The sequence below is a fragment of the Halichoerus grypus genome, chromosome 15 (genome assembly GCF_964656455.1).
Source record: "Halichoerus grypus chromosome 15, mHalGry1.hap1.1, whole genome shotgun sequence".
In the NCBI taxonomy this organism is placed as follows: Eukaryota; Metazoa; Chordata; class Mammalia; order Carnivora; family Phocidae; genus Halichoerus; species Halichoerus grypus.
In genome coordinates, this window is record NC_135726.1 from 45,257,683 (window position 1) to 45,276,778 (window position 19,096).

The 19,096-nt window shown below is 40.7% G+C and overlaps 1 protein-coding gene across 4 annotated transcripts in view; it reads right to left on the minus strand.

The window, feature by feature from the left end:
* The window catches only part of ZNF565 (zinc finger protein 565), a 37,540-nt gene extending 18,473 nt beyond the window's left edge, over positions 1 to 19,067 (minus strand). Inside the window, exons 1-4 of one of the 4 annotated variants that reach the window (XM_078063309.1) lie at positions 18,942 to 19,067; positions 6,472 to 6,633; positions 4,916 to 5,002; positions 541 to 614 (exon numbers count right to left, since the gene is read on the minus strand). In XM_078063309.1, the coding sequence (XP_077919435.1) occupies positions 541 to 549 (9 nt within the window). In that variant the 5' untranslated portion in view covers positions 550 to 614; positions 4,916 to 5,002; positions 6,472 to 6,633; positions 18,942 to 19,067. The remainder of the gene's footprint in view (positions 1 to 540; positions 615 to 4,915; positions 5,003 to 6,471; positions 6,634 to 18,941) is intronic. The other 3 variants (XM_078063310.1, XM_078063312.1, XM_078063311.1) reach the window with 3 other exon arrangements.
* Between the last annotated feature and the right edge of the window lie 29 nt (positions 19,068 to 19,096).

Below are 19,096 nucleotides of genomic sequence, written 5' to 3' on the forward strand. Positions count from 1 at the left end.
AGAGAGAGAACACAAGCAGGGGGAGTGGGAAAGGGAGAAGCAGGCTTCCTGCGGAGCAGGGAGCCCGATGCGGGGCTCAATCCCAGGACCCTGGGATCATGACCTGAGCAGAAGGCAGACGCTTAACGACTGAGCCACCCAGGCGCCCCTATAATTTTTTTTATATATTCTTTGGTAGTATGAAATGTTTTATGATTTTTAACGAGGGAGTAACATTTAAAAATAGAAGAACAGAAACCACCTAGATTAATGGAAAAGATCAAAGTTATCTCATCTCTGGCCCCACTCAACTGTGGTTCTGATAAGGGGGGGGCTCTCATATTTCTCTTAAGAGAATATATTTCTGCTCCACTGGTAAGAGCACTGTGTGTCTATGTCTATACTGTTGGAGAAGAGAGAGCCACTCATCTCTGGAATGGAGGAACTGGGAGCAAGAATGGGGCTCAGTGAGACAGGGAAGTTTCAGGATGAAGAACACACCTGTTCATATGATTTGAAAGGAAGAGAGATTATTTCAAGTATAGAGGAAATTCAACTTACCTGTGCCATGGCTTTTAGAACTACCTGAGCTGCTCTGATTTCTTTAGATTCTTCTCTTGGACAAATGCAGAGTCCTAAAAAAGCAGAGTAGGGGGAAAAAGGGGAAATCTCTCATAAACTGAGCTTGCCTGAGCACTCCTAAATAGAGGACCTTAAAATAACTGTACCCAATGTCCCTGCTTTGCTTCCCTTGCCCTCCCCCTTGTCCCACCACCCAACACTCATATCAATAACTAAAGAGTTAACAAAACCCAGCCCCTTCTGCAACTCTAGGGAAACTAAAAGATAGTCAACGAAGATAGGTTCCAGCACTCACATAGAATCTAACCGCCGCGGCAGGAGGGATTCCAGCCTGAACAGTTCTCCAACTTGCTGATGCTAATTTATACTCTATATGGGGCCTAGATGGCTCCCACCTATTCCAAGCTGATCTTCCTCTGCAACTGCTGCAAGGACGATCAAAACTCAGACTTGCTCACTTTACCCGCTAAGGCTGAGGACAGTACCCACAGGCTAGGAGCATAGCAGCATAGCATACCTGTGGAGGTCAAACCCTGAGAAAAAGATATCCCTAAACAAAGTCTTCCAGCTACTCTGGGCTCAACAGGCAAAACCTCCTGGGTACTTCCCTGAATCTACTTCCTCCTTTTTTTTTTTTTTTTTAATATTTTATTTATTTGACACAGAGAGAGAGAGACAGTGCACAAGCAGGGGGAGCAGCAGGGGCAGAAGGAGAAGCAGACTCCCTGCTGAGCAGGGAGCCCAATGTGGGACTGGATCCCAGGACCCTGGGATCATGACCTGAGCTGAAGGCAGATGCTCAATTGACTGAGCCACCCAGGTGCCCCTACTTCCTTCTTCTAAGTCCAGAAAGGAATACCACCTACACCAGAGGCTTCATCAGAGACTCCAACCCTGGCTGGACTCACCAGACAGGAGCAAGAAAATCACAGTAAATAGGTATCTTACAAGCATATCTGCATATCCAGAGTATTGACTTGAATGGGAACTCAATTTCTAGAAGCCTCTTGGGCCAGCACTCCTAATTTTCAATCTAAGCCTCCCCTCCTCCTTTCCTGCAGAACATCACTTCCTCACTGGCTGGTGTTTGCTAAGGCTGGAGTTCTGTGGAAAATCGCCTCAGAGTAATGAGAACTCAGGGGTTTTAAGGAGGGTGGTAAGGCTGGTTCTAATCAGAGGTGCAAGAAGCTTCCTATGGTTTTTGGGTGGGTGGGTCAGAAGGAAGACTAACTTACTCAATGGCAGTGGTGTCAAGGAAAATGTCCTATAAGTTGTAGAATATGAATTGGGACTTAAAAATCAGATTATTTTATTAGGTAGAAAAGGTACAGGAGAGTATTCTGATTGATGAAGAGCAGTGACAAAAACAGTGGACCAAAAGTATATGGTGTATTTGTGGAGGAGAGAATAATTTGGAGTGACTTGTACAGTTTGGGGAAGGGTCTCGACCAGGGCTGTCCGACAAATCTTTCTGCGATAATGGAAACCTCTGTATCTGTACCATCGATAACGTAGCCATCAGCCACATGCACTAAGCAATTAAAAAGTGCCTAGTACGATTTTTTCCTGAATTTTTAATTAAATTTAAATGTAATTAGTTCCAGAATCTAGAGGAAGATAATGCTGGAGATGGTATCAGGGGTTGGAAAATGAAGGCGAATGAATGAAATAAGATAATAATGAGGGCAAAGACCAAGTCTCATCATGACTGTGACTGGCACTTGCCATGGTGTCTGGAGAAGGGCCCAACGAATACTAACTTAAATATAAATGTTTGGTTTTCACCCAGTAAGGAATGGAAGGCCACTGAAGAATTTACAGAGGGAAGTTATAGGGCCAATATGGCCAGATTCTTTTATTGGAGAGAAGCAAAATTGGAGTCAGAGAGATCAATTGCAAGCAAAAAACCTGACCCAGGATAATTAGAGTGGAAATAAGGAGGAAGTGTATAATTTCAAGATGAAGAGAAGTAAAATCCACAGGCTCTGGCACCTGATCAGATATGGAGGCAAAGAAAGAGAGAGGAGGGGCGCCTGGGTGGCTCAGATGGTTAAGCGTCTGCCTTTGGCTCAGGTCACGATCCCAGGGTCCTGGGATCGAGTCCCGCATCGGGCTCCCTGCTCAGCGGGGAGCCTGCTTCTCCCTCTGCCGCTGCCTCTCTCTATCTCTCTCTCTGACTCTCATGAATAAATAAAACATTAAAAAAAAAAAAGAAAGAAAGAGAGAGGAGTCAAAAATTCTTTCAGATTTACTGAGCTCCTACCTCAATTGGCATGGTTCTAGGTGTGAGGAAGATAATAAATCCAGTGGATCTCACATTCTAATGGAAAGAGACAATAACAAATACTGATATACTGACACTGATATTCCAATTTTTATGTCAGATGGCCAAAGTCCTGCAGAGAAAAATTAAGTAGGGAGCTTCGGGGGAATGAAGGTGGCCGAAGAAGGCTTTTCATTGAGAAGGTGATATGTAAGCACAGACTGAATAGAGTGAAAAATGCAGATATCTAAGAGGAGTGCATTCCTAGTATAGGGAACAGCAATTGCAAAGGCCTCCAGGCAGAAGCAGGCTTTCTTTGATTAATAAAGAAGACTAGGGTAGCTGGAATGGAGTGTGCAAAAGAAAGAGGGTCAGAAGCTCATTTGGGTGAGAGACGTAGCTGGAAGATGGATCACATGGGGCTTGTGCACCACTGTAAGAACTTTGGGTTTTTACTCGAGTAAGACAGGAAGCCACTAAAATGTTTTAAGACAAGGAATGGCATAATCTGATTTACACTGAAAAGGATCACTCACAGAAAGTGAACTAAGAAGACAAGGGAGGAAGCAGGGAGACAAGTGGAAGGTTACTGCAATAATCCAGGCAAGGAGCGAGGGGGGCTTGTACTAGGGTGGTGGTGATAACTGACCAGATTAAATATTCTCTGAAGGGAGAGCTGGCAGGATTTGCTGATTTTAGGTATAAAAGCAAATTAAAAAAAAAAAAAAAGAAGCCATGATGACACTAAGCTGTTTGGCTTGAGTAACTGGAAGTACGAAGTTGTCAATAAACCAATTATGAGTTCTGTTTTAGACTTTAGTACTTGAGATTACTACTACACATCACACACACAGTGGGCTGTAGTTTTGCAAACGTCCAACAAGGCAACGTTAGCAGAAATTAAACCAGGTGTGTTTTCCGATGAAGCAATTCCATAGCTGAGACTATCCAAAAGACGTGTGGGGGCTACACGATGGAGACACTGCTGACAATGGAAACGACTTGGAGAGAACTTAAAAGGAGGATCGGTTAAATAAATAAATTACAGTATATGAACACAATGGAAACACTGTTGCCATAAAATGAACAACACATATATTTGTTGATGTTAAGATGTCAAACAACGGAAAAAAAATAAAAACAAAAAAAAAAGAAGAAGATAGCAGGAGAGGAAGAATGAAGGGGGGAAATCGGAGCGGGAGACGAACCATGAAAGACGATAGACTCTGAGAAACAAACTGAGGGCTCTAGGGGGCAGAGGAGGATGGGTTAGCCTGGTGATGGGTATTAAAGAGGGCACGTTCTGCATGGAGCACCGGGTGTTATACGCAAACAATGAATCATGGAACACTACATCAAAAACTAATGATGTAATGTATGGTGATTAACATAATAAAAAAAAGATGTCAAACAACGGTGGGCGGATAAGGTAACTAATGAAACAGTATGTATAGTGTAATCCTATTTTTTTTTTAAAGATTTTATTTATTTATTTGACAGCGAGATAGAGAGCATAAGTAGGAAGAGGGAGAGAGAGAAGCAGGCTCTCCGCTGAGCAGGGAGCCGGACGTGGGGCTCGATCCCAGGACCCCAGGATCATGATCTGAGCCGAAGGCAGCCGCTTAACTGACTGAGCCACCCAGGCACCCCAGTGTAATCCTATTTTTATAGGAAAAATATACATATGTTCTATATATGCATGTGTGTGTATACATAAGATAGACTGAAAGGATTTTCAATTACATTTTTCAACATTTGTCTCTAGGTGTATATCTACGAAAAGAATCTTTGTTTTCTCTATATTTTGAAGTTTTCCCTTAAGCATATGTTTTATAATCATAAGTAATAGAATGTATACCTTCCTCTTCATTGGGGGGGTTAATTATAAAAGGAAATATGAATGGAGTGATTCATGAATGACAGTGAGGTGCTTTGGGGAACTTACATGCTGAAGGAGCTTTATTTCCTCCATTTGTTCTAGAGCCTTTGTGGGGGCTTGTTCTCAAACAGTAACTTAAAGCTCCTGACTTTGCACAGAGAAAGTGAGCTTTCACATGAAAATCTTCCATTTTCCTTAGTCTCCTCACTCACCTGTGCACAGACCTCTTGTCAGCCCTCAATCCAGGATATCCTCCTTGCTCCAAAAAGAAATCACACTTAATTTACAGAAGCAACTTCCTACACACAGAAAAAGAAATGGGTCTTAGCCAGTCTGGTAGACATTAACTGAATTACTACTGTTTCACCATTATCGTGCTTTCCTCTCCTTTGGGGCATATAGATGACACTTTCCTGACCCTTGCGGTCAGGCGGGGCCATAAACTGGTTTTGGCCAATGGAATCTGAGCTAAGGTGATGTGTGTCCCTTCAGTCTGATGCACTGGCAAGACTGCACAATTCTCCAGTCTATTCCCCGATGTGGTGGCCAAGGGTATATGTGTGATGGTACAGCTATAGATTGGTGGAGTCTGCTTTGGTCTGGGACCCTGCCTATACTGATGCACATTAGACGTGTAGCATGATCAGGTTAATAAAAAGTGATTCTGTTAGCCACTGAGATTTGGGGGTTGTTTGCTACTACAGCATAATAGCCTGTCCTAACGAATATACTAATTCAGCTATATTCTGACTATATAAAAATTCAGACTCTGGCCTGTGGCTGATGCGAGAAAGAACAATTTTTTAAAAAGTGAGAGGAAGCTTCAGAAATAATAGAACAGAACTGGTTCATTTCCAACTCTATACACCTCAAAGGGATTTTTCACGTTGTGTGAAATCTTTCATGTTGTACTGAATTTTAAGGATGTAAACATACATTTTTCCAGTATAAACATCAGCCAAAATCATTACAAGGAGAGATATATACATTCTTAGGCAATATTCAGTATTCTAAGTAAGACAAGAGCAGATAGGTTAAAAAAATGAAAGATTTCTACAGAACAGTAATTCTTTTTTTTTTTTTTAAAGATTTTATTTATTTATTTGAGAGAGAGAATGAGAGAGAGAGAGCATGAGAGGGGGGAGGGTCAGAGGGAGAAGCAGACTCCCCGCCGAGCAGGGAGCCCGATGTGGGACTCGATCCCAGGACTCCAGGATCATGACCTGAGCTGGAGGCAGTCGCTTAACCAACTGAGCCACCCAGGTGCCCCCAGAACAGTAATTCTAAGTACTCACAAATTTAGTAATGTAATACTTAATAACATAAAAATGTTTAAGATATGATTAAATGAAAAAAAAGCAGGTTACAAAACAGCTGGGCATCACGTGATCCTATTTGTAAAATATAAAGATATATCAATACAGACAATGTAGACAGACAAATTAGATGAAAAATGTCTAGGAAGTTTTATCCTTAAAGATTACTTTGGTTATCTCTGGGTTGTGATCTTCAATGTTCTTAGTTTTACTTAAGTGTATGTTTTTCAGTAACTATGTATTAATTTTTAAATTTTTTTCATTGTTTTTTTAAAGTTTTATTTATTTAAGTTATCTATACACCCAAGATGGGGCTCAAACTCACAACCCTGAGATCAAGAGTCGCATGCTCTCCCAACTGAGCCAGCCAGGCGCCCCAATTTTTAAATGATTTTTAGGTTCTGTTAAATGTAAGCTATTCCCAAATAGCAGATGAAAAAGAAAATACTTACTTTTTTTAAAAACAATCTTCCCCTTGAACGTGAAATAATAGCTTAGGATATTCTAAAAACAGTTATATTTTCACAGAATGGCTTTTGTTTTTGCTTTGTCAGCTCCTAATAGTTGCAAACTTCTTGATTTGGTAACTATATTCATGTGTGCTGTAGTTGAGCCTGGAAAAAAATGAAGTCATTAGGGTCATGTCCTATGTATAAGTGGTGCTTCCTTTTAGCTCTTCTTGTCAGATGGGTCTGTTTTTTCCGTACTTGCCCCACTATTCTCCAAACAGCTACAAACTCATTTTGCCCAATTGGACACACTTTGGATTTCTGATGATTAGAATGAAAACTGCAAGTCCTGTATAGGACTCAAGAAAACTAATTTCCCTCCACAGAGCTCTTATGAGATCAGTTTGACTTAGACATGACATGACAATGACTGCTCTGGTCATACAAGTTATCTCCTTCTTATGAATTCTCATAGCATGCTATCAGGGTAAATAGTGCCCTTTATCATCCTTTACTTTGAACATTTGTATACTAGTATTATCTCCCCTATTACATCATTTGCACTTTAAAAATAAATACAGGGGAAAAAAAAAAGTAAATACAGGGGTGCCTGGGTGGCTCAGTTGGTTAAGCTCCAACTCTTGATTTCAGCTCAGGTCATGATCGCAGGCTAGTGAGCCTGCTTAAGATTCTCTCCCTCTCTCTCTCTCTCTCAAAAAAAAAAGGGTAAATAGAGACTATAACTTTTATTTAAAAAAATTTTTTTCCCTTACATAATCTCATCCTCTAACGTGAGGCTCGAACTCACAACCCTGAGGTCAAGAATCACATGCTTCACTGACTGGGCCATGTACGTACCCCAAGACTACAAATTTTATCTTATTTATTTATTTTTAACTTATTTTTTTTTTAAAGATTTTATTTATTTATTTGACAGAGAGAGACACAGCGAGAGAGGGAACACAAGCAGGAGGAGTGGGGGAGGGAGAAGCAGGCTTCCCGCCGAGCAGGGAGCCTGACGCGGGGCTTGATCCCAGGACCCTGGGACCATGACCTGAGCCGAAGGCAGATGCTCAACGACTGAGCCACCCAGGTGCCCCTATTTTTAACTTTTATTTATTTATTTTAAGATTTTATTTATTTGTTTGACAGATAGAGAGAGATACAGTGAGAGAGGGAACACAAGCAGGGGGAGTGGGAGAGGAAGAAGCAGGCTTCCCGCCGAGCAGAGAGCCCAATGCGGGGCTCGATCCCAGGACCCTGGGATCATGACCTGAGCCGAAGGCAGACACTTAACAACTGAGCCACCCAGGCGCCCCTATTTTTAACTTTTAAAAAAGATTTTATTTATTCATTTGAGAGACAGAGAGAGCATGAGTGGGGAGAGGGGCAGAAGGAGAGGAAGAGGGACAAGCAGACTCTCAGCTGGGCACAGAGGCCGATGCAGGGCTTGATCCTAGGACCCCAAGATCATGACCTGAGCCAAAGGCAGATGCTCAACCGACTGAGCCACCCAGGTGCCCCTCAAGACTATAACTTTTAAATAGCATTTTGTCTCCTTGAGTTCTAGATTAGGATTTTGCATCTCTGCAAATTCTCTCTCTTTTTTTAAAGATTTTATTTATTTATTTGACAGAGAGAGAGATAGCGAGAGCAGGAACACAAGCAGGGGGAGTGGGAGAGGGAGAAGCAGGCTTCCCGCGGAGGAGGGAGCCCGATGCAGGGCTCGATCCCAGGACCCTGGGATCATGACCCGAGCTGAAGGCAGACACTTAACTGACTGAGCCACCCAGGTGCCCTGCATCTTTGCAAATTCTTAGTAAATGTCTAATTCCCAAAGGAATTCATTATAAAAATATATGAAGTGGTATGCACAAAAATAGCTCATAACTGAATTATAGAAATATAAATACTCTTTAATAGACAATAAAATGAATAAATTAAGGTACATCTTGATAATGAAATACTATACAGAGATTTTAAAATACAACAGTACTGGGGAGGCTGGGTGGCTCAGTCAGTTAAGCACCTGACTTCAGCTCAGGTCGTGATCTCAGGGTCCAGGATTGAGCCCCATGACTGGCTCAGTGCTCAGCAGGGAGTTTGCTGTCTCTCTCTCCCTCTTCCTTTGTCCCTCCCCACCACTAGTGCTCTCTCCCCCTCTCCTCTCTTAAATGAATAAATAAAATCTTTAAAAAAATACAACAGTACTATGGTCAATGCATTATTAAATGAGGCAGGAAGGTTACAGAATTTATATATATGTGACACCCCTCTATAAAATCACAGAGAAAAAATATTTGAAATATATCCATCAAAATATTAAGAATATTTCTGGATGAAGAATTTTTAGCAAGTTTCTATTTTTACATTAAGTTTATGTTTTTCATAATAAAAATCATAACAATATTGTTTCCATTTAAAAATAAATAACCATAATGGTAGTTGGTATTTATTTTCCTGGCAGTAGGAAAATTATGAGCAACTGAGAAAATATCTATGACACGAATAGGGACAAAAAAGGAAATTAGTGTGACTGAAAACCAATAATAACTAGAAGTACTTTAACAGTCTTTTAAATGTTGACTCATATTCCCTGGTACCTTGATATAGCCTCATTATCAAAAACATTCTGTGAATGACCAATTTTTAGGACAGTTCAAATTAATAAGGCAGTGTATGCAAAGCAGAAAGCATTGTGTCAGATATACAGTGAATTTCTTCTCTGTTCAATCACTAATCAGATTTTTAGGTGGGGTCTTTGCAAAATTTGAGCCCTTTTTAATTTATCATTTTGTTTATGACATCCTTTTCATTGTTCTGATTAACACTTTGTAAGCATATTTTTTATTAGCTGGATAATATTCCATCATATGAATGTAATAGATGATGGAACATTCCTCTTCTGTTTCTCTATTGTTGGCTGCAAATTTTGGGCATCTCAAAGGCTATTACCAGGTATCACTGTCTTAGATTTTAGACCTGTGGTTCTAAATTTTCAGGGGTCTTGAATCTCTTTGAAAATCTTATGGAATGTTAAACCTTCTTCCAAGAAAAAAATCAAATGAATAAACATCTGCAAAAATTGTGAATAAAATTTCATGGAGTCTGCAGAGCCCTGATGTCTAAGGGTGGGGACTAAGACCTTATTTAAAACCCTGCTATAATGACTAACTCACAAACATCAAGTACTACTAACTATATTTTTTTATTTCTCATAATTTATCAAAAGCACAATAAGAATTTGGCTTGAGGGGCGCCTGGGTGGCTCAGTCGTTAAGTGTCTGCCTTCGGCTCAGGTCATGATCCCAAGGTCCTGGGATCGAGCCCCGCGTCGGGCTGCCTGCTTGGCGGGAAGCCTGCTTCTCCCTCTCCCACTCCCCCTGCTTGTGTTCCCTCTCTCACTGTGTCTCTCTCTGTCAAATAAATAAATAAAATCTTTAAAAAAAAAAAAAAAAAGAATTTGGCTTGAAGCAAATTTAAGACTACCCAAAACCCAAAATGCCCCCAAATCAAATTAGATCTAGTCACTGCAACAAACTTTTTTTTTTTTTTGAGAGAGAGAGAGTGAGCAGGAGTGTGAGGGTGGGGCAAAGGGAGAAGGAGCGAGAGACTCTTAAGTAGGCTGCACTCCCAGTGCAGAGGCCAGTGTGGGGTTTCGATCTCACAACCCTGAGATCATGACCTGAGCCAAAACTGGGTTGGATGCTTCACCGACTGAGCCACCCAATCACCCCCACCGCAACAAACTTCTATCCTATCCAGACTTCTGGGATGTGGCTGTACCAGACATTAAAATATATTGCAAGGCCTCTATAATTAAAACAGTAGTAGTGCATAAATAGATGGTAGTAGTGCATAAATAGATGAACAGACCAGTGGAGCAGAACAGAAGACCTAGAAATAGTACCAAGTATATTTGGAAATTTAGTATATGATGGAGATTGATGGCATCACAAGTTTTTAATAAATGGTGTTTGGAAAACTGGGTAGCCATTTGAAAAATATAAAATTAAATCCATTCCTCATACCATATATAAAATTAAGCTCCAAATGTATCAGAGATCTAAATGGAAAAAGATGAAACCATACAGGTATTAGAAAAGAACACAGGTAAATTCCTCTTTAATCCTGGGGTTGAGAAAGTCAAAGTCCAGAAGTAATGAAAAAAAATATTGGTAAATTTGACTACATAACATTAAAAAAAAAATTGAATGACAAAAAAACCCAAAAAACAAAACTCCACCATAAACAAAGTTAAAAGACAACTGACAAACTAAAAGAAAATACATGCACCATACATCACCGTGAAGGACTAATATCCCTCATATGTAATGAATTCTTAAACATTGAGACAAAATACTGAAAGAAAAATAGGAAAAAGATATGAACAGATAATTCACAAAAAAGATGTAAAAATGGCCCTTAAGCATATGAAAAGATGTTCATCAACATACTGGAAGTCCTAGCCAGAGCAGCTTTAGGCAAGAAAAAAGAAGTAAATGGCATCCAAATTGGAAAGGAAGAAGTAAAGTTATTTCTGTTCTTAGATGACATGATTGTACATGTAGAAAACCCTCGAGATTCCTCCCACACACACACACATCTGGTAGAACTAATACATTCAGCAATGTTGTAGGATACAAAATCAACTCACAAAAATCATTTGCATTTCTACACAGTAATAATGAACAATCTGAAAAGGAAATTAAGAAAACAATTCCACTTATGATAGTATCAAAAAAGAACAAAATACTTCGGACTAAACCAAGAAAGGAAATGACTTACACATTGAAAACTACAAAACACTGCTGAAAGAAACAGAAGAAGACATAAATAAATGATAAGATATCCTGTGCCCAAGGATTGGAAGACAAATTCCTATGTTGAAGCCCGAACACCTACTGTCACTGTATTTGAAGACAGGAGCATTGTGGAAGTAATTAAGATCAAATGAGTTTGTAAGGGTGGAAGTAATTAAGATTAAATGAGTTTGTAAGGTGGGGGGGTCCTATTAGTCCTATTAGTATCCCTATAAAAAGAGACACTAGAGAGAGCTTGCTTTCTCTCTCTCTCTTTTCCTGTGAAGATACAGCAAGAATGTGGGCATCTGCAAGCCAGGAAGAGAGCCCTAACTAGAAGCCAACTATGCTGGCACCCTGGTCTCAGACTTCCAGCCTCCATAACTCTGAGCAGCCTCAGCTGACCAAGACAGATATCAATACTACCTAAAGGGATATACAGATTCAATGCAATCCTTATCAAAACCCAATGATGTTTTTTGTAGAAATAGAAAAATTCATCCTAAAATACACACAGAATCTGAAGGAGCAGTCTTGAAAAAGAACAAAGTTGGAACACTGAACACTGTTCATTGGAACAAAGAACACTGATTTCAAAAATTATTACAAAACTACAGTAATCAAGGGCGCCTGGGTGGCTCAGTTGGTTAAGCAACTGCCTTCGGCTCAGGTCATGATCCTGGAGTCCCAGGATCGAGTCCCGCATTGGGCTCCCTGCTCTGCAGGGAGTCTGCTTCTCCCTCTGACCCTCCCCCCTCTCATGTGCTCTCTCTCTCTCATTCTCTCTCTCTCAAATAAATAAAATCTTAAAAAAAAAAAAGCTACAGTAATCAAAACAGTGTGGTACTGCCATAAAGTCAGATATCTAGACCAATAGCATAGAATGGAAACCCTCACATATGTGGTCAAATACTTTTCAACAGGAATAGGCAAGACCATTTATTTATTTATTTATTTATTTTGTAAATTCTTTTTTTTTTTTAATATTTTATTTATTTGACAGAGAGAGACACAGCGAGAGAGGGAACACAAGCAGGGGGAGTGGGAGAGGGAGAAGCAGGCTTCCCACTGAGCAGGGAGCCCGACGTGGGGCTCGATCCCAGGACCCTGGGATCATGACCTGAGCCGAAGGCAGACGCCTAACGACTGAGCCACCCAGGCGCCCTATTTATTTATTTATTTATTGAGAGAGAGAGAATGATAGAGAGCATGAGAGGGAGGAGGGTCAGAGGGAGAAGCAGACTCCCTGCCGAGCAGGGTGCCCGATGTGGGACTCAATCCTGGGACTCCAGGATCATGACCCGAGTCGAAGGCAGTCGCTTAACCAACTGAGCCACCCAGGCACCCTAGACAAGACCATTTAATGGGGAAAAGGACAGTCTTTTCAACAAATAGCGTCAGGAAAACTGGATATCCATATGCAAAAGAATGAAGATGGACCCCTACCTAATACCATACACAAAAATTAACTCAAAACGTATCACAGATCCAAACATAAGAGCTAAAACTAAAACTCTTAGAAGAAACCATAGGGGAAATTTTTCACAATATTGGATTTAATTAATCTAATGATTTCGTGGATTATGACAAAGAAAGCAAAGGCAACAAAAGAAAAAATAGGTATGTTGTGGACTTTATTAAAATTAAAAAACTCGGGGGCACCTGGGTGGCTCAGATGGTTAAGGGTCTGCTTTCAGCTCAGATCGTGATCCCAGGGTCCTGGGATTGAGCCCCATGTTGGGCTCCCAGCTCAGCGGGGAGTCTGCTTCTCCCTCTGCCTCTCTCCCCTGCTCATGTTCTCTCTCTGTCTCTCTCTCTCTAATGAATAAATAAAATCTTTTAAAAAAATTTAAAAACTTGTGCATTAAAGGACACTATCAACAGAGTAAAAAGACAATCCATGAACCGGGAACAAATATTTGTTATTTGTATCTAATAAGGGATTGATACTTATAATACATAAAAAACTCTTACAACTCAGCAACAAAAACCAACCCAATTAAAAAATGGGCAAAGGACATTTCTCAAAGATATTCAAATGGCCAAAAAGTACATGAAAAGATCCCCAATATCAGTAATCATTAGGGAAATGCACATCAAAACCACAATGAGGGGTGCCCGGCTGGCTCAGTTGGCAGAGCATGTAACTCTGATCTCAGGGTTGGGAGTTTGAGCCCCATGTGGGGTACAGAGATTACTAAAAAAAATAAATAAACTTAAGAAAATTCACAAGATACCATTTTATACTCATTAGGATAGCTATCATAAAAATATTTTAATATAAATATTTATATGTATATATGTATGTGTGTAACAAGTGTTGGCAAGGATGTGGAGAAACTGGAATCTTTGTGCTTCTGGTTGGAAAGTAAAATGGTTTAGCATCTTTGGAAAATGGTATGGTGATTCCTCAAAAAATTAAACATAGAATTACTATGTGACCCAGCAATTCCACTTCTGGGTATATGCCCCCAAGAAGAGAAAGCAGGAATTTGAACAGATATTTGTTAACCAATGTTCGTAGCACTATTATCCACAATAGCCAAAAGGTGGAAGCTAGAGGGAAGGGAAATGGGGAGTTATTGTCTAATGGGAGCAAAGTTTTAGTTTTGGAAGATGAAAAAAGTTTTGGTATGGATGATGGTGACGGCTGCACAACAATGTAAATGTACTCAATGTCCCTGAATGGTACATTTAAAAATAGAGTGGCCAATTTTATGTATGTTTAAATTTTCTGTATATTTTAATGTATATTCAAACATAAAAAACCCCAACAAACTAATGAAATTGGTTACCTACAATGAGTGGGAACAGTGTGGAAAGGATGGGGTAATAGAATTGGGAGAGAAGGAATGGTGGAGGAGTGATTGGGTAGATCTTTTGTCTAATTATGGCCTTTAGGGGTGCCTGGGCGGCACAGTTGGTTAAGCATCTGACTCTTGGTTTCAGCTCAGGTCGTGATCTCAGGGTTATGAGATCAAGCCCTGAGTTGGGCTCCAGCTCAGCATTGAGTCTACTTGGGTTTCTCTCTCTCCCTTTCCCTCTGCCCCTCCCACCCCACCACGTGTATGTGCTCTCTCTTCTCAAATCAATCAATCAATCAATCAATCTTTAAAAAAAATAATTAAGGCTTTTAGAAACATAGAAATGTTTCCTGTATTCAAAAAATAATTAAAATCAACCAGGATGTATGTGTGTAAATCCAAAATAAAATACAAATGGTAACAAATGAACCAACTATATTACAAATGAGTAACATTACCATATAGGAGGGTGTGAGGAAAACTGTATTTTCACTAAGACTAAAAATAAAAATAACTGTATGAGGTATGGGAGTGTAGGTTGGCAATTCTTTTTTTTTTTAATTTAAAATCAATTAACATATAGTGTATTATTAGTTTCAGAAGTAGAGTTTAGTGATTCATTAGTTGCATATAACACCCAGGGCTCATTACATCAAGCGCTCTCCTTAATGCCCATCACCCAGTTACCCCAACCCCCCACCCACCTAGCAACCCTCTGTTTGTTTGTTTCCTATAGTTAAGAGTCCTTATGGTTTGTCTCCCTCTCTGATTTCATCTTATTTTAGGTCAGCAATTCTTAAACTACTTTCTACTTAGGACTGAGCAAATAGATAAATAAATATATTGTGGTTAATAAGAGTCAACTTTTTTTTTTTTTTAAGATTTCATTTATTTATTTGAGAGAGAGACACCGGGGAAGGGCAGAGGGAGAGGGAGAAGCAGGCTCCCTGCTGAGCAGGAAGCCCCACGCAGACCGATGCCAGGCCCCCGGGATCATGACCTGAAGGCAGACGCTTAGCCACCCAGGCATCCCAAGAGTCAACTTTTTCATTGTCAGAGAAAGGAGTTACCAAAAAATAAAAGGAAATGGAGAAGGCTGGAATAAATCCCCTGGTGTTAAACTGGAATTAGAGATAGCATATGAAGCAATGGATTATCCGTATACTCATACAGATAGATATGGATGTGTGTGTGTGTGTATAGATATATATACTTCATAGCTGAGAGTACCTAGAAGCAATGAGTGTATCTAATCTTGGTTTTTTTTTTTTTTAAGATTTTATTTATTTATTTGACAGAGAGAGACACAGCAGAGAGAGGGAACACAAGCATGGGGAGTGGGAGAGGGAGAAGCAGGCTTCCCACAGAGCAGGGAGCCCAATGTGGGGCTCGATCCCAGGACCCTGGGATCATGACCTGAGCAGAAGGCAGATGCAAAATGACTGAGCCACCCAGGCGTCCCCTAATCTTGGTTTCTAAATATCATTTTCTACTAAAAGGAGCCAGTGTTCCCTAGGAAATGTACATGTTCCAGAACTGGGGCTGGGAAAGTGTAAACAGAAAGAGTTAGGGGGCCTTGGGGGGGAAAAAAAAACAGACACACAGCATTCTTGATATAAGAAAAGTCATTTTAGACCTCTGGCCATCTTGTGAAAGAATGTTAAGAACAAACGGCCACTATCAGGCCAGGAGATAACCTAATCATACCAGGAACGACAAATCAGCAGTAAAATTCACGGAGCTGATTCAAAAGTGAAGACTGACCTGATGTACATTCTTGAATTATATCTGCAGGATCTAAACCCCCTTGAGCACTCAGATACCAGACCAATTGGGGCCAGACAATTGATGATGCTGTCCTTTGCTGGCCCTCATGACTTTGACACGGAGTCAGTCATTTTAAGATAACTTTTGCCTCTGTTCCATGCTGTATTCCCCATTGTACAAGCCCCTTTGTTAATATATATGCACCCTTAGCTTAAAACTTCCCCAATTCTTTTGTTCAGGGAGACACTGCTTTAGGGAAGATCCCCGGTGTCCTCCCTTACTTAGCGCAAGAAAAACTCTTCCTATTCTTCGGCTGGTTTTGTCTTTTGGCTCGACACCCATCAAGAGATAAACCCAGTTTTGGGTAACAAAAGTACAATATCAGCTTGGAACATCTCATGGTGCCAGAAAATATGGCAGTACTAAAAAAAATAATAAAGGGGACACATTGAAAGTATACAGGAGTCAACTTAAAGGAGTTCCCAATGGCCAAATCTGGGGTAATCTGAGCAAAGACATAGTGACAGTAATGAATTGTAACCTACAGAACTAAAAAAAATAAAATAAAATAAAATAAAAATCCAATTTATATATACATAATTTAGTAAATAAGTGGGGGAGAAGGAAAATCTCCTAACAGTAGGATCCTATTTAATAAATGTAGAAGGAAGGATGGAAATTTAAAAATCACCATTTGGCAAATAGCCTGTAATGACATTTTCAGGCAAAAATTATCAATGAATGTTAAGATTTGCAGGTGGAAGTAAGATGAGAAGCTTAAGGTATTTCTGCACAAGACACACGTTAATTACAATGGGAAAAATAGTGACTTTGCAGTGGAGAAATTGGACAGACACCACTTTAACCAAGTGATTAAAGTTACCACTAATAATGAGGCAAATTGACCTCTTGTCTCCTGATACGATGTACTGAGAAGAACACATCACTTTTGGGATATTCTTGTCCCAAAAGCATATTCTGAATTTAATCACAAGGAAGCATCAGACAACCTCAAATTGGGGAACATTCTACAATGCAGAATTTACAAAATAAATGGCCAGTACTCTTTACAAGTGTCAAGGTCAAGTAAGACAAATAAAGACCGAGGAACTGTGCCAGATCAAAGAAGACTAAGAAGACTTACTAACTGCAACATATGATCCTGGATTGGATCCTCGTGCAGAAAAAGGACACTAAGGGACATTCATGAAATTTGAATAAAGTTTGTAGATTAGTTAGTAGTAGTGTATCAATGTTAATCTCCTGGTTTTGATCATGTACTGTGATTATGTAAAATGGAAACATAACCATAAAATGGTAAAATGGGGAAACAGGTTAAGAATATATGGGAATTCTGGGGTGTTTGGCTGGCTCAGTCAGTGGAATGTGCAACTCTTGATTCTGGGTTTGTGAGTTCGAGCCCCATGCTGGGTATAGAGATTACTTAAAAATAAAATCTTAAAAAAAAAGTATATGGGAATTCTATTTTTGCAAGAGTTTTAAGTCTAAAACTAATTCAAAATGAAAAGTTAAAAAAATCTTTTTTTTTTTAAAGATTTTATTTATTTGAGAGAGAGAATGAGATAGAGAGAGAGAGAGCACGAGGGGGAGAGGATCAGAGGGAGAAGCAGACTCCCTGCTGAGCAGGGAGCCTGATGAGGGACTCGATCCTGGGACTCCAGGATCATGACCTGAGCCGAAGGCAGTCGCTTAACCAACTGAGCCACCCAGGCGCCCCGAAAAGTTAAAAAAATTTTAATGAACATTAGGTGTGCAGGAAGCAGGGGGTATATGGACCTTACAGTTCACCTAAAGGGCTCTCAATAATTTACTCCAATGGCAATATACTGGAGACCAGGTCCTTTGGGGGAGGAGAAGTTAGGCAAGAAGTTTCAGAAAAAGAAAAGAAAAGCACATCCTGAAAAACAAGAAGGGTCTCAGGGAAAGAAGAAAAACTGATGCATCTTGAGCTTAGCTTTTGGATGTTCAATAGCAATTCTTTCCTTTTCCTCTCAACATCTTCTTGGAGAAGACTTTTAAAAAAAGGAATTGTGAGTAAGCAGAACATTTTGATCTCCACATAGGAGACAGAAGTCAGAGAAGACTGGACATCGTGTCCAGTCCCAGTGTCACAGGTAAAGGTTGAGGCTATCACTGTCCAGGGCCACAGTCTGTTCTAACTTCACAGGTTCTGCAAAGGTCAGTATACTGGAGTCACAGGCACCTCACATCAGCACACTTGGTGGGACACAAATGGTCAGTGTCACACAAACACAACCACACATCCACTCTTGAAACACACAAGGACACAACCACACAATCACAGACACCTCCAGGCCCTTATACACAGTCACAATCTCACACCCACTAAAAAGACATACACAGTTACTCAATTTTACTCACCACGATGATACGCAAAGTTACTCTCATATAATCACAGCCTTTCCAAACCAATACCCACAACTGTCTCACACAACCACAATCACATACCCACTTGGGGGACACACATAATCACTGGCACTCCAGCCCACCCAACACCAACCAGTCATAATTGAACATTCACTCTGAGACAGTCACACTCACACAGGCAAAGAAAGACACGTTACACTTACAAACACAGCACCACACACAGCCACCGTTTCACAGACACACTCCAAGGGACACAAGAGGGATACACACGCATCGTCACCACACAGTCACAGACACACAACTGCACACAATACCACACGTGGCTATAATATTGTGCAACCCAAACCATACGCTCACCTTGGAGACATGGAATCATAACCGCACAGACACCCGCACCCCCAAGAACAAGGCGTACAGTCACACATACACAACAGAGACACAATCAGTTATCACCCACAGTAGCAAGGACCCCACACCCCAACACACAGTATCACACATGGTTACACAAACACAACCAGACTTACACCCTGGAGCCAGGCGGCCACAACCGCACACTCAGTCACCCACACCTGGTCACGCAGCCACAAAGACTCATTCACAACCCAGCATCTTCAGCCGGCTCCCGCCAGCGCTCACAGACCGGAGGCTCTGGACACGCCCCGTCCCCGCCCCGGACTCCCAGACCCCTCACCTTCTGCCTCCCCTTGGTCGCGTCCGGGTCCCTGTGGAGCTAACGATCTCGCCACGACGTCAAGAAAGACGTAACGTCGGGCCACTGTGGCCTCTGGGAAACGTAGTCCAGAGCCAGACCAGAGACAGCTAAGATGGCGTCCTCGTACCTCAGAG